At 41.8% G+C, this 16,432-nt stretch overlaps 2 protein-coding genes across 3 annotated transcripts; one reads left to right on the top strand and one right to left on the bottom strand.

The window, feature by feature from the left end:
- Positions 1-3,463: 3,463 nt before the first annotated feature.
- On the top strand, positions 3,464-9,087 carry vsig10l2 (V-set and immunoglobulin domain containing 10 like 2; the record flags this gene model as incomplete). The annotated part of the gene is made up of 11 exons (XM_079283848.1): positions 3,464-3,728; positions 3,835-4,110; positions 4,502-4,777; positions 5,651-5,938; positions 6,012-6,269; positions 6,365-6,655; positions 6,943-7,296; positions 8,063-8,185; positions 8,271-8,295; positions 8,405-8,505; positions 8,948-9,087. Exons 1-11 carry the CDS (start codon positions 3,479-3,481, stop codon positions 9,085-9,087), a joined length of 2,382 nt encoding a protein of 793 aa, XP_079139974.1. The 5' UTR covers positions 3,464-3,478.
- A 413-nt stretch (positions 9,088-9,500) lies between these two features.
- On the bottom strand, positions 9,501-15,037 carry chek1 (checkpoint kinase 1). 2 transcript variants are annotated; one of them, XM_079283218.1, is made up of 14 exons: positions 14,901-15,037; positions 14,336-14,401; positions 13,811-13,925; positions 13,388-13,496; positions 13,009-13,073; positions 12,857-12,926; positions 12,575-12,763; positions 11,834-11,938; positions 11,625-11,708; positions 11,463-11,541; positions 11,206-11,374; positions 10,905-11,036; positions 10,592-10,693; positions 9,501-9,930 (listed from the first exon to the last, which is right to left on the bottom strand). In XM_079283218.1, the coding sequence occupies exons 2-14, from the start codon at positions 14,398-14,400 to the stop codon at positions 9,835-9,837; spliced, it is 1,380 nt and encodes a 459-aa protein (XP_079139344.1). In that variant the 5' UTR covers position 14,401; positions 14,901-15,037; the 3' UTR covers positions 9,501-9,834. The 2 variants fall into 2 exon arrangements, with proteins under 2 accessions (XP_079139344.1, XP_079139345.1); XM_079283219.1 differs by lacking the exon at positions 14,336-14,401 and having other exon boundaries at positions 14,901-15,006.
- Positions 15,038-16,432: the final 1,395 nt, after the last annotated feature.

Genomic DNA, 16,432 nt, shown 5'->3' with positions numbered 1-16,432 from the left:
CAGATAGAACACATAATGGAAGGTTTTTTATGTTTGGCTACTGTTTCCCAAAGGATAAAAGTCAGTATTGAAGCTTCAGAGAACTTTAAAAATCAATATTTTGAAATCAACAATGGATCACATGACCTTCGTCACTGTTGACCGACAGAGAAATACCACCTGACTGCAGTTACCCTCCGATTTATGAAGCGTTTCAGATTCTTTCAGCTCATTGTTTAGCTTTTAAGGCCCATGCATTTACTGTTTGGTTCAGTCTCACAGCAAAACTGCTCTAAAATCCAAATATATATTACCTGCTCAGCACCAAACAGACATAGTTAGTGACTAGCTGTTCACATAGAGGGACAATTAGCAGTAAGAGCCAGATATTTCATTCCCTCAGGAGTTGGTGGAGACTAAAACAAAGGAGAACAAATATTAGATTTGAAGTTGCAATATACAGACTTCATTCTCTGCTCAGACATAACTCCTCGATATCTTAGCAAATAGTGGTTTGTTGCTGTAATAATGCTATTATCGTGTATAGAGTACCTTTAACTTCATCAGGTGGAAACAAACAGGACTCCAAATACATGCTAAAGTTGCTCTGTAACTGCTGCATAGCATACATAAGCGACTATAGATGATTGCAAGTTTGCCATATCGACTTTATAAGGAGATAATATGTCAGTGCTGTTGTCAGCTTATGTCTGTTGCCAAACTAATCAGTTACTGCAGGTTTCAAATAAAGTCCTCCAGCATTGTCATTTTCACACCCTACTAGCTTAAAGCAAGACAAAGCATATGTTTTTGGTGTGTTACGAAACTGGAATCATTTATAGTTTCTGTCAGAGTCCCAGGCTGCCCTTTGTGTCTAATGCTGCATTTGTGTGCTGATGAAATCTCACACAATGAATCCCCAACTCCCAGAGCAAACAGTTTGGTACATATCCACAGTGTCCAGCTCTCATGGGGCACTCACAGACTTTCCAGCCTTGATGTTTAGCTCTAGCTTCAGCTGCCAGCTCAGTATGCCCGAGCTTCTTTTTTTTTTTTACATCGTTTTCTCTTCAGCAGCATCTTTTCATGGCACAGTGAGCTTCATATTCACACCCTTGGGGAGTGTTGGATCATTACCAGAGGGATGAGGCCGCCTCATGGTGGGCAGGAAAGTTACTGGTTATGTCTTGCTTTCACAAACAGCCTGCCTTTTTTTTGGAAGAAACCAACAGATTTACATTAGCGCTCTTCAACAAACAGTATATACATGCATATCTGTTAACTGTTGACATTTTACTTGATGAATATAGTATTTTAGAATACAAAGACAAGAAAAAAACATGAATATGACGTTTGCTATAATGCTATTATGGTTTTAATTTAAATACAATCCGGATAAAAGGGACTTACTTCTGCATTCTAATTTGATAAACATCTGAAGAGAAATACCTTTGACTGCATCTTTCTATTCCAACATCTGCTCCATTTCAGGCTCTGCCAAGTGAAGAAAATTGATCTCTGTCCTTCATTCATTCATGACACAGGTCTCACATTACATACTCGTGGCTCCACTTAGCAGTTCCACCTCCTCTTTTTTCCTCTTTTATAAACGCGTCAAACACAGAATAAGAATAATTGTTCCTGATTGTGTGTGTGTGCAGGATCATCATGTTATTAACAACGACTTTCCATCTTTAAATGTTGGTCTGCAGAGTGTTGTGGTCATAGCATGTTGCTATGAGGAAAAACAGACCATCGCTGAGAGATGCCAGATTTCTAAATCTATTTATCCCATCAGTAGCGTTTACTCTGCTCTCTGGTCCTCACATGACCGCTTAAATTAAAATCTGGAGCCTTTCATTTTACAACTTGCTCAAGATGACATGAGACAGAAGGAAATATAATCTTTTTTTGTTTGTGTAACCTTTAAAATGTTGTTGTCCTTACAGAAACAAAGGGCAAAAGACAATGTTAGATGATATAAACCTCTTTTTAATGCCTTTTTTGTGTGCATTCACTGTAATGCTGGCAATAAACATGACTATTTATATCTGCATGAACCATTCATCAGTATCCCCACTTTTGTAACACAACACCACAGATAAACATGAAAGGCCTTTGTGGAGGAATGTTCATGTGCAGGTGTGTGCATGTGCATGTGCATGTGTGTGTAAGGCTAACCTGTCCACCCATGCGTCTATAATAGATGAGCTCAGTATCACCGTGTTATTCTAACCCTGCAGGAGAAAGAAAGAAGGATAGAGGGATAGAGAGAAAGGAAAAAAAACATGAATAATTGAGCCCAAATCAGTTTAGTGAGCCTCCGTCCCTTCCTACTCTCAGTCTAATGAAGTCAGTGCATGCAACTGGGTTCTCCAAGAAACTTCTGTATCGGAGAGAGGACAAGATGCGACCCCGGGCCTCTGAGGGAAGCTGATAAAGGCCAGTTTTTGTGATCTCACAAGCTTTGCCTTTCCTCGTTTTCTTTTTTTTTCGTAAAGAGGTTGTTGGACTCAGGATCATCATGATACCATGGTGGCCCAACTGCTAGGGCTGGCCTTTCTGTTTCTAGCTACCAGCCGGGTCACCTCTACGACACTGGGTAAGGATTGCCTTTGGATTCATACAGTTGCAGTTAAAAATTGGTTTTCCATATCACGTCACTTAAATGATGATTCTATACAAATGAAGAGAGCTGCTGGGCAAAAAATCTTTATCATTTATCGACTTTCTGTTTTAATTCTGTTGTTCAAATCTAAGATTTGAAGTACAGCACGACATACTTGATTTTTGAAGTTGACATCAATATTTGAGACTGTAGTTTTATAACAATCAGCAATTTTCTTTTTTATAAATGCAAATAAAATGTAAACAAAATGGTTTGATAAGGATCACTTAGATTTGTGACCATGATATTTACAGTTGAAACCCATACATATAGTGACAATAATGTTTTGAAATTTTATATATATTTGGCATTGCTGTACTGCAAGTTCACTGACACCGATATATGTCTGCCATTAGCTAATATTAATGGACACATCAGCCTGGTCATTCATCAGTCAGGCTATAATAAGATAATTATTATTTTTTTTGCTCGTGTAAAGAGTTTTGTGTGGAACAAAGTTTGCTGCACTGAAAGTCATTTTGGAGGTAACAGACAAAGACAACAGCTAAAGAAGCAAAAGACGGTTTATAAATGAAATGGAAAAATGTAATTTGACTTATCTGGTTATCTGTTTTGTAATCACTTATTAAACTATTACAGCGTGCCTGAAACTTACAGTGTAATCAATCCTGAAACTGAACACTAGCAGGGCACTCGACACCACCATCTCATTTTCCTTCACACGCACGCTCGTGTGCTTCTCTGTGTATCCTCTCCCTTTTCCAAGGGGTGAAGGTCAATCCCAACTGGGAGGTTGTGTACCGGGACACCAGTGTGTATGGGGTGGTGGGCAAAGCGGTGATCCTGGAGTGCGGCACCACCTTGCCAGACATGTACATATGGAGCTTCACCAAACCCGGAACTGATGCTATAAAGGCTGTGGTGTATAATTTGGGGAAAGGACAGAGGATCCAGCAGCTGGCCGAGACGCTCGGACAGCTCACGGTCATCTCGAACAGTGCAGCTGTGAGCATCGAGAAACTGCCTGTGGCTGCACACGGCCTGTTCACCTGTCAGGCCTTCTATGACATAGAACAGGAGCCCAAGGTCTTCTACTACTACGTGTACCTCACTGTCCGAGGTAAGACTTCTGAAACACTTACCTTTAGGCAGGGGCGTAGCTAGGGGGGGGGGGGGGGTCTTAGACAGTGTAGATTCCTACATCTGTGACTTTGTCTTGAATGCAGTTCCCGTCAGTAAGCCTTACCTCCTGATGAGTGATGTGTCTCCAGTGGAGGGATCTACAATGTGGATGCGCTGCAATCTGGAAGATGGGACTGGACCGATCCAGTATGTGTGGCAGCATGAGACGCGCACCGGCAACATTTCCGCCTTTGCACAGGGCAACACCAGTGTTATCAACGTGACCAACATCAACCGCAACCAGACCGGCTGGTACCGCTGTGTGGTCAGCAACGCCGTCAACAGCGAGAGCTCCAACCGGTTATGGCTGGACACCATCTGTGAGTATTTTTAGGGTAGAATATGGTTTTTGTCAAATTTAAAATCCCTCAAATGCCGATTAAAACCACGACAGCTGTTTCTTTCTTTCTTTCTTTTCTTTGGCATTTGATGTGAGTAATCAATAAATTGCGAGGACACGCATCTTCAGTAGGCTATGTGTCACACACAGGAAATGTCACCATGTAACATGTGTTGAATGATAACTTTGACAAATCATTACTCACACTGTTTCATGTTTTAGTCATAGGTCAGCGTTTGTCTGCTTCAAACATCCATTTATTTCATTTTCTTTCTCTTCGGTTCTCTTGGCATTTGAAAGACGTGTTGTTTCTGCTTTGGCTTGTAATTCTAAAACTGCTTTTAACTCCGCCTCATGTCCTTTTTCCTCAGTTGGCCCAGACATCCCTCGGATAGACGTGACTCCGTACAGCATAACAGAGCGGGGATATTCAGCCCTGGAGAGAGAGACCGTTTCTTTACTGTGTCAAGCCCAGTCCAACCCGGCCAGTCAGTACGTCTGGTTCTACAACAACTCCCAGGTCTACACCGGGCCGCAGTTAACCATCACCAAGATCCTCCGCATGCACACTGGTGACTACGCCTGCTTGGCGCAGAACACCTACCTCAACACCCGCTCCAAAAAAACCATCAGCCTGACTGTCTACTGTGAGTGTGACCTCTGACCTCGGACCGTGCCATAAGTCCTCCCGCTCCTCTGTGAACCTCTCCACTCAGTCCTAGCTTGTGTTCTTCTGTCTTGGTGCTGCAAATGGTAACGAGTGTAAACGAGACGAGATGATCATTCAGATTTGACATTTATAGCACAAGACTAAGAAAACACGAATCCAGGGTCTGAACCGCCTTTGATCTTTATCTTCATGAACACTGAATCTCCTACTGAAACACAACTCCCTGATCATTTCACTTTTAACTGAACCTCTCCTGTTTTCAGTGTTGTGCAAAAACTGCCTTTCCTTCCTCTGTTTTAATCACCCATACTCCATTTATTGCATTATCGCTCATATTTCAACCTCCAGACCCAAATGCAAATGAACATGCATATACACATTCAGTTACACACCAACACACACACACACAGCAGAGTGTGGAAGTGCTGCAGACCTATTCTCCTGTTCGGGCCGTCTGGGAAGTTGATGGGACTCTCTGGCAGGTACCACGCTGTGATGTCACAGCCATGACAAGCGTTGGCTAGAGGACCGATGCTTGTCATTCTGCTCTCCTGTTATCTTTTGCATCTCTGCTAGATAATCAGTTGATGTGTCTTACCTACGCATCGCCCAAGAGAGATAGAATGCATTTCTTTTTTATACACATTTCACATTAGAGAAAACAGGCTTTGCAGGGCTGACTTGACATTCATCTGTGTCACAAGAGATGGTTGTATGTAAAATAATAAAATAAAATAAAAAGCATGTTTTCTACTGTAGCCCCATGGGCACCTCCTCTGGCCCCGATGGCCTTGCGTAAAACCCCTTTGTGCACATCACTGCCTCGTTACGCTGTATCTTATCCCCGCAGACCCGCCCGATGGCTCCCCCTCCTGTTCTGTGGAGCCGGCTCTGAATCACACCTCTCTGAGACTGCTCTGCTCCTGGCCCGGTGGATTACCCTCCCCCTCCCTCCACTGGACCGGACCCTTGACCCAAGTGGGACAAGACGGGGCTGACACAGTGCAGCAAACATATCCACTGACCAACATCGCCATCTTGCTGCCGCCTGAAGACCTGACTTCCAACAGCAGCTCGTTTACTTGCATGGGCTCCCACCTGGCGCTCAAACAATCAACAGAGTGCAGCACGCGCACATGTAAGAATTGGAACACAAGAAGTTTTCTATGCTCATTGTCCACATCTCACTTAAACCTCTTCCCCTCCACCAGATATTCCCCCTGCAGAGCCGGTGTGTTTTGCCTATGTGACTAACACTAAACAGTATCTGATGCTGTCCTGCTCCTGGGATGGGGGGGCCCCGAAAGCCTTGGTGTGGTGGGAGGGCCCGGGTGGCCAGGGCAAAGGCGGGGAAGAAAACTCCAACATCCTAATCCTTCGATACGGCACTGCCCGCAACGGGAAACCCTACACCTGCAATGCTAGGCATCCACTTCTGGTCCAAACCAAAACCTGCAGGCTCACACTGGGTCAGTGCACATTATCAGACACACTTTAGAGGAAAACAGCAGATATGATTTTTTAAGATTTGTTAATTAATTCATGTGTACATTGTCACCTGTAGAGGCTCCTGTATTGCTGACGCAGCGCAGAGTTGTGTCTGTATACGAGGGGAGCGATGTTCAGCTCACCTGCAACCTGAGAGCCAACTACCTTCCCGTCAGTGAAATAACCTGGTTTAACAATCAGGGTGTGGGCATCCGAGACACCTCGAAGTACGCACTGCTGCAAACATCTGCATGGGCCAATCTGACCGTGAGAGACACGGATGAGACTCAAGACAGCGGCGAGTACAAGTGCTACACTTCCAACGCAGTGGGAATAACTGAAATCAATGTCACTTTAGTGATTAAGAGTAAGTTGTTTTTTTCCCCTATTTTTAAAGGAATAGTTTGACATTTTGTGAAACATAGGTTGCCTTCTTGCTGAGAGTTAGACGAGAAGATTGATACCACACTCATGTATGTTCAGGAAATATGAAGCTACAGCCAGCAGACAGTTAGCTTAGCTTAGCATAAACACAGTAAACAATAGAAAACAGTGAGCCCTGCATACAAAACCAAACTCTAAACATCAAGTTGTTGTTATACAGGGGTATACATCACACACTAATTTACAGGTTGTGTTTTGTCTCTTTATCAGGGCACCCGATACCGCCCAATGCAACCCTGGTCAGCTTGATGTACAACAGTCGACAGCGTAACGAGGTGGAGCTGGAGTGGCAGGTAGAGAACGAAGAAGGAGGAGGTTGGACAGGTTTCATCCTGCAGCACATTTGGGTATCAGAGCGACCAGGAATGAGAGGCAGCAACAACGGTTCAAAGGAGGCCGCGGAGGAGAGGATCGGTCCACCAGTCTGGTACTCCAACATCATCCAGGACCCAGAAGTCAGGATTCACATAGTAGGGAAACTGACACCGACCGTTACGTACCAGTTCCGCATCACACCTGTCAACCACCGCACCATCGGACATCCTTCTGCAGCAAAGACTCCAGGTATAGTGAGTGAATGGAGTGTGGAAAGTGTGATCAGATATGGGACTTTTGGTAGAAAACTTAGGGCTGATTTACAAACAAATGATTTAAAAAAAAACGGGCAAAGGCAGGAGAAGCAAATAATAATGTGACATTTTAAAAAGGTGACAGGTGAGTTCGGTGATTGTTCAAACATAGTTGATGCTGATGTCTTGTTGTGACGGCTGTTACGATGACTGTCTAACATTTTTGTTTCTCTTTTGTTGTTGGTATCCACTTAGGTGAAACACTCAGACACAAACAACACATACATTTACACACACCTCACAGCTTCACACCTTTCACTCGCTTCCTGTTTACCTCCTTGCTCCGCACCTTTGCTTTAACTGACCCTGTGTGCTTCTTATTGTAAAGTCTTTGTGTTAATAGTATAATTTAAAGCAGGATTTTACTGCTTTAACCGAGCCAGGTGATTGTTTAGGGTGTAGAAAGGCTTGTAGGTCAGGTGTCAGGGAAGGATAAACCAGTGGTTTTCAACCCCTGTACTGTCAGTGCTTCAGTTAATCCACAACTACGCTCAGTAATTATATTTTTCCAACCAAACACTTTCAGTGAAGATGGTTGGTTAATTTCACTGTACAAGAAGTCAGCTGACATGGGTTGAGAACCGCTACAGGGAGCTGAAACATGATGAAAAAACAATGTGAGACACGTATCAAGTGCCGAAACTGTCTGTGTCTTCTCAGAGGTGTACCATTTTGCAATGTGTAACTGTGATGTGTTGCAGCGGAACCAAGCAACAACGTGTACCCTGCTGTGATTGGAGCAGCTATAGGCGGGATGCTCATTGCAGCCTTCCTCACAGCGCTGCTGCTCGTGTACATAATCCGCAACCGCAACAACAATCCCCGTGAGTCCCATGCACAGTCCTAATGACTTCAATATTAAAGCCATTGTCCCATTAAGTTGCATTAATGTTGTGTTTCTTCTCCCAGAACTACATGACCTGCTGTTTGGTTTGTGAGTATCTGTTTACTGTCTGTATATAATAAACAAGTGCAGTTTGTTATCATGTCGGCAGACAGTACAGAGATGCTGTTAAAACTTTTTCTTCTTCTGGTGTGTCCAGGCAGCACAGCCAGTCGAGGGAAAACATCAACTTTCCAGAGGATGAAGTGGTGGGCGGGTTGGACGGAGGAATAGAGGACATCAGTGGATCATCCGGTCCAAGTAAGATGAACCCACGTCACACACATATTCATGCACACCCAATAGGCTACCACGCTGCTTTTTGGTGTATTTAAACTTGGTCTTGTTTTGTAAAACTTAAAGTGCATCTGAAATTAAACGGCATTTTTATGTTTTTTGACTCCATGAAGACGCTTAATACCACAAACACACTGTCTGCCCATGATATGTTGGCTACAGCTTATAGATGACCAAAAGGGCCAACATTCAAGGTGCAATGTTATGACGAAGTACTTTATCCCAATTGAATGCATACTGCATGTAATAGTACGCACTTTGTAAGGGCAGCTGCAGAATGTACTAAAATAAAAAATATGAGATTTGGAATGCATCTCGACTTTGATGGCCATCAATGTTAATTAAAAAAATACTTGTTAAAATACTTACCTGTCCTGATGCTGAACGTTATGTTCCTCTTTTCCAGTTCCAACCTTGGCTTTACCCCGGGCAGCATCCCCCCTCACCACCTCACCCCTGAGTGCCACCACCAGCCAGGCCCCTCCCCCTGGAGACGACAATGAGCCCGTCAGCGTCACCATCACCGTCAACGCTACAGGATCATAGACTAGTTATATATACACATCACGGATTTATTTGATTGTAATTTAACCTGGAATTAATAGTTTTGGAGACAGTTTGTTACAGCATGTAGCCTGTGACTTAGACCTCAACTGAAGTTCAATAACTGTAAAACTCTCCTCACATATATCTTTCACTTCAAAACTTTGATCCATTGATTTCTACATTAAATGACATGTATACTGCTCAGCCAACAGTGTTTTCTTTAGCACTTGAACAGCACCTGCTGTTTCCTTGTCTAACTATTTCATACAAAAATGCTTTTACATATTTGCTTTGGGCTCACCTCAAATACAATCCTAAAATACTATTCTTTGAGTTAGTGTTCATCCTCATTATATGCATCCTTTATCAGAAAAAATGGAGCATACAATGTGTTTATTTTAAATAATTTATTCAAGACTTTGGACTGTATCACGTTAAACATAATCAGAACAAATCACACGCACAAACACTTCTATCTCTGTGTGTGAACCACTAAACACTGAACCAAATGACCAACTCCTTCAGGAAGTGAGGCTTTAACCCAAGTTTTTAAAGACGTCCTCCCTCCTGGCAACAAACACTTAACCGGTTCTCACAAGAATAGAAGTGCAAGAAAACAAGACTCTACACACACACATGGTTGAATAGAACAGCAAGAAACATTTAAAATATCAGTAGAACAGCTAAATATCTACAGCTTCTTCCTCCATCGTCGGCAGCAGTGTGCATGTCTATGTGGAGGCTTGCTCATAGGACGGGGGGTAAAATCTTCTGAGTGCTGATGATGTCTCCGAGCTTCTGTTTTATTTTCACAAAGAGACGCTTGAACTCTAGGCCGTCACCCTGGAAACACAAGATTAGTTTAGTTCACTTGGTTTTGGACCAAAGGGGACAAATAAACATTTACCGTCTTTGAGTTCTGGTACATTTTGATTTCAAACTAAAACTAAAAGATATGAACCAAGAGGTGCGATCATGAGGTCATACGGACTAACAGGTGAATCGTCGATTGGACAGTTATGGTGACTCATCAAAAATAAAGCATTTTATAAAGTATATTTCCTTCCTGCTGACAAAAAGATGATGTCCATTGGCATGTTATCTATTCTCAATACTGATCCATTTCTGAAAATACCTTTTTGTGAAGTTATTTTCACTTGCAGTTTGTCACTTGATTCAGCTTAATTTTAAATATAAATATATTTCTACGGATTTTTTTAAAGGAAAAATGCATATTTATACCAGATTATGAGGGAGTTATAATATCTTGGTATATTGCTGCACTGCAGTTGTTTTGTTGGTAACATTTCCAAAAACCCTGCTGCGCTCTCTCACAAAAAAATTTTCTGCATCTTCACCTTTTCCTTTATTATTATTTTGTGGTTCAGTAGCACACTTCAGTGTCTCAGTTTGAGTGGTAATACCACTTTTGTCTCAGCTTTAATCTAGTAATATATTGTTGATGTCAGAAAAACTAGATATATCTTTTAAATCTAAATCTCACCTTAGACAGTCTGAAGTCCAGCAGCACTCTCCGGTTCATCTCTAGCAAGTGGACTTTGAAGATGAGTTTGTTATTGCGTTTGTCCAGTGTGCTCACCGTCACCTAAAAGGCAAAGGGAGGCTCATTAGACTGTCGTGCATTATGGTCTATTGCAGCTGGAAGAGGCTGTGTGTGTGCGTGTGTGTGTGTGTGCGTGTGTGTGTGCGTGCTGCAACTGGTAGCCTGGCTGTGTGGTGCAGGTCTCATCTCTCAAAGAAAGTATTTATCTTCTGTAAAGTTTTGAATCATGTCTACTTGCTGCAATGATCTGTACCTGTTTGGTGCAGGTGAGTTTGAAGCAGAGTGACAGGCCGTCACAGGCGTCTTTCAGGGCAGATAAGGAGACGTCAGCATTCACAGTGGTGAAGAAACGAGTCATCCTCCGCACTAATCTCTGCCACTGCGACTGCACACAGAAGGAAGAAGTTTGCATTGAAGCAGCATCATAAAGCAGGATTTCATTAAACAGAAATGTGATTCGTGTAGAAAAACAGGACAAAAACAAAACACACTTTGTGAGATACATATCATATAAAGAAATTACTATTCAATGCAGCACCGAGTATGCAGATTACCTGACTGGCTCCCGGGGTGCCCAGTAGCTGACTGCCTAGCAGCATGTGCTCCGGCTTGGTTGGCTGAGAGAAGCTGACTTGGCCCTCGCTTTGGCCGATGATCAACATGGCTTCCCAGCCACCTGCCGCGAAATCGGGCTGAGAGCTGGAAAACTGCATCCTGTCATCACTGCGGAGGGAGGAAGGTGGTCTTAAGATTACAGGAACAAAAGCAAATACACATTTGAGTTGACACAAGAAAGACACAACGCTCTGACCTGTTGGTGCGGGATGAGAGTCCCACGTCTGACCGAAGAAGTTTGTTTCGTCCTGAGCCTGGAGGCGGTTGCTTTACACCTGCAGAGATACACAGACAGACATCAGTCCTGTGAATATTACACCTAAATTGATTGTATCATGTTGATTATTTTTAAACTTGCCTTGAGTAAACCAGCGGTCTTTCTGTATGTCTGCGATTGAGATGCGTGCATCTGGCCCGGCCAGCAGTAATTTGGACAACAAACCTGAAGAGAGAAATTAAATTTGAATTAAATAAAGCTCAGTTAATATTAAGGGATTTTGTAATCCCAAGACAAAATCAAAAATGTAGCATTTAAACTTAATTATTTAGGTATAATTTGGGACTTACTAAGAGGCATTGGTTGTATTTTCTTCCAAGGAGCTAAGTACGTTTTCTTTTGAAGCCAGTCTGAATACTCTTGACAGCTCTCAGTCGGCTGATCCCACGGCAACTCTGAAAAAGAGGCAACACAAAGACAGTGACGAAATGTCTCCACACATCTACTGCAGGACAGTTGCATGAGCATCCGTTGTATTTTTACCAGATGTAGAGCGCTCAGATCACTTGTGAAACTATCAACATTTTCAGGTGTACGATTTACATATTCACCTCTAAAGAAAACCTGAACGTACAATAATTTGGGCTTCAACTTAAGCCCCATTTTTTAGCCTATACTTGTTTTCATTTTGGTCATTTGACACGACTTACAGAACAATTAATTAACCATTTGCAGTTCTTGTTTGCAACGTGCAGACAACTACCACTTAATCACTTCAACACTGAAGACAACTTCAAAACGTGATTATTGTCTGGCAAGTTCTGGATTTATAAAGATCTTCTGTGGAGGTAATAGAACATTTTACATAGTTACAGTGTAAAGTACACACACAGTATGTAATACACTGTATAATGCAATGCAATGCCCTACACGAGCACACACTACAGCTTTGGAAATGAGTTGAATAAACACCTGTGAAAGTCTCAGCAACAATGTAAAATCAGGACCTTCACAATAAAGAGGCTATTGTGTTGTATTGGACGACAGAAGTTGGTACGATCGCCCTGTAAACATGCACTTTGTGAGCGTACCTCCAGCCAGCATGGCAGTGAGGACAATCCCACAAGCCCAGATATCTGCAGGCTGAGCTTTGTACTCCGTTTGGCCGAGAAGCTCTGGAGCCACGTACGGAAGAGTCCCACAGAGACGACTCAGACGACGCTCTCGTCCTCTGAAACGAAACATGGTGGCCAGGCCAAAATCTGTCAGCTTCAGGTTATCTGAAAGGTAAAAGACAACAGCAGATGATGGTTACTATGAATGCAAACCACGGTTATTCATTCTACACCTCGATACGCATTGTATTTCCTCACCTTTGTCATCCAGCAAAATGTTCTCTGGCTTTATGTCTCTGTGGGTGATTCCAGCACCGTGGAGGTATTCCTGTAAAAGTGCACCTGAGAATTTAATAACAGCAGAAACGGGTGCCGACGGTCACGTCAACACGCAGATTTGCTTCACTCACCACCGCCGCTATTAGCTGCTGGAAAAGTCTGTGAGCTTCTCTCTCCGCCATCCCCACATCAGGCTCTAAAATAAAAAGAAAGAAGACGTTTAAATAACTTGATTAAGTGTCATCCAAATATAAAATATGAGGACTAGCTTCCACACAGCTGTCCAGTTTACTTTAAATTGTATTTATCAAAGAATAAAAACACTAATTAACTGAAGAATTTGCTGTTGGCTGGAATTTAATTAAAAAGTGTTGCTATATCATGATTCCTTTCTCATATAGTAGTCCTTTGTTAATAAAAACGATTACTTTAATCGAATATTTTAACTATAAAAACTACACCCTCAAAGAAAGCAGCTCTATGTTTGCCGCCCGCGGTCGTCCGACTCACCGATTCGGTCGAACAGCTCTCCTCCGGTGCAGTAGTCCAGGAAGAGATACATCGTCGTACCTTCCTTCCGATGGCCAAAAAAACGGACGATGTTGGGGTGGTTGAGCATCTACCAGAACAGTAGCAAACCTCACTTAGTGCACATACTAATTATAACGTACAAATTAACAGTTTAAATAGCTTATAGCTGAGCAATATATGCATATAACACGTACACATATACATCTGTAATATTACAAAATGGTTTAATTAATTGCAAAATTAAGCACCAGTTTAAATTCTTACAATCAGTTTAATGTAATGTCTTCTACTAGCAAATCCCTTTTGTTTCAGCTACTCTGATGAGCCGTTAAAGCCAATTAATAGCTCTGTGTACCTTTCACATTGTAGTCTTACTAACTTTACGAAAGGTGAACGACCTACTTTATGCACGCAGATCTCCTTCTTGACATTTTCCGCACACTCTTTAGCCTGAGATGTATCGATCACCTTCACTGCAACCGCCTCCTCGGTCTGTCTGTTCACCAGCAGCCTCACTCTGTAACCATGGACACACACAAAGAGATGGATCAGAGCATGAGAGAGGGGAAGTCCGGTGAGGGGTTTTTAAGATGTCAAACATGGGAAAGTCACAAAATGTTTTACTGCATACGAGACATAAAAAGCTATTCTTGTATTAACTGGGTAAGTAGCTAGCAGGAGCATCACATAAGCAAGGCCACAAGCTTAACTGTGTTATTGTTGGAATCATTCTAATAGTTTTCTGACTTAAATGTGCGTAAAAAGCTCTGTGCAAGGAACAAACGTATTTCACTTATAGACAAGACATGGGTGTGAATAAAATAAAATGAGTTGTCTTAGATCATTTGCAGATGAAGAGGAGCTTAATATTGTTTCTATATAATGATACAATTATTATTTCTGATTCTGATAAAAGAGGATTCATACTCTCCATAGGCTCCTTCTCCCAGTGTCTGAACAAGGTCCCAGTCTTGCACAAAAGGCACAGCCATGCTAAAAACAGAAACACACGGTCCTCGTCAACAGTAGGAGCTGGCTCAAATCTTAATGTATTGTCACATAATGTCAAATAACGACAAATAAAGGCTAAACTACGGCGGAATCAGCCCGAAAGAGTGGCAGCTGCCACAAGATGCTAGTGGCAGCTGCCACATACAGTGGCAGTCACTTCCTGTTGCAAGCTCAGCTGCCAGTCGTGGCAGCTGAGCTTGCAACAGGAAGTGCCTCTACTAGCTGCCGCTGCCACGATTTGAGCTTGCCCTTTGTCGTCAAACAAACACATACCACACTTATATATATATATATATATATATATATATATATATATATATTCCAGGCTACTATTCACTCACATCTCTTATTTTAAATCAGGCTGATACTGTAACACTTGCGCCGTCTGTTAAATGTCTTTAACTCGCATGATGCGAACGAAGCAGAACAAGCAAGTTAAACCGAAAAATGTTGTCAACTCGAAGTTAAATATTGTTCTTACCTGCACAGTCTTCCTCGTGCAACAGCGTTTTCAAAATAAGTGTGCACAGACAAACTTTTTCATGTGCCTGCGTCAACAGTGAATTTAGCACAAATTTGGCACGTTGTTGTTTTACCCGCGATAACTTCCGCCACGTTCGTCATTTCCTGCATCTTTTTCTTCTTCGTGTGTTTTACTTGGCTCTCCGTCTCGGCTACTCGTTCTTTGTTTGCTGCACTATCGCCTCCTGCTGCCAAACAATCAAACCAAAAAAATCTAAAATCACATTGTGACAGCCTTTCCAACTTCTTTTCATTGCTATGTACAAAATGGCCCATCTTAGCAGTAATACAACATTTTGTGAGGTACCCTGCTTCAAGCGGCTAAGTGCTTCAAATTGTAAAACTCCCACAGACTATATTATTACATGCTACAAAAATATTGGATGCAACAAATACTGAGGACTTTGTAAAAGGCCTTGCCAGTGATGTAGTTTGTGCAGAAGGTGGTGTTAGAGGAGAGTCAAAGGAGTGTGTGAGTCTATGAATGTGTGAGCTTCATAGTAATCAGCCTTTACGATTATGTGACACTTTGGACAGAAAGCAGGTAAAAATGTTTTCCATTTAGACGTGCGTTCACTCAAACATTAAAATAGAAATAATTTAATTACAGCTGACTTCACAACTCAAAATGTAACAGACAAATCAACCTATATTAGAATGTGAATACTTCTTAATTGTCACTGTCTGACCACAAAACGATGCAAAATGACCCGAAAAAAAGAGACACAAAATAATAAAAAATGACTTTGTACATGTTGTTGATCTTTCAGTTCACAAATATATTTATTTTTCACAAATTCAAAGTACTTTCAAAAAGACCTTCACATCTTGCAAATACGTCTGCTGACTGAGAAGCTAGTTTAACAAATGATGAAACCAGTCGGCAGGCTGTTCAATCAATAATTGAATCAACGTGTCAATAAGCAAATCCAAACAGTGCCTGCAGGTTTTGGGAAATGATGAAGTCAATGTTTGTATTTTCTCTTGGTTTCACAACTCTTGTTTTTTTATGCAACATGTGACAGTGTGTGTACACATTGTGGAAAATCCAGGACAGAAACTGGTCTACTTAAGGTCAGCACACAAAAACTGTGATTGTTCGAATCAGATTTGGAGTTTACTACAAAAGTCAAAATGAACAGGTAAACTGAACCAAATTGAAATCATTTATTTAGAGGCTTTCAGAAGAAAGTGTCAAGTATTAGGAGTAGGAACCTAAGATGTTTTCTTTTCCTTTTGAATGAGTTTTGATATTCAAAAAGTAGCATCAGTTATTGGTATATAGTTAATTAAAAGTCCATTGTTTGTTTCTACATGAGTCAAGTTGATTTAAAGTTAATTGTTTGACTCTAAAGTCTAATGCAATGTTACGAATTTACGGGAAGTTGTGTGGGCAGTTTCTGTGACCCATACTATTGATTTCCTCTTATTTGTCATGAAGTTAATAAGTACCGGGATGGACTTTATGATTCCAGTCCCTCCCTCTGAACA

The sequence above is a fragment of the Melanostigma gelatinosum genome (genome assembly GCF_949748355.1).
Source record: "Melanostigma gelatinosum genome assembly, chromosome: 14".
Taxonomy (NCBI): Eukaryota; Metazoa; Chordata; class Actinopteri; order Perciformes; family Zoarcidae; genus Melanostigma; species Melanostigma gelatinosum.
Note: the sequence above shows the minus strand (reverse complement) of the source record. Positions and strands in the feature narration are given on the sequence as shown.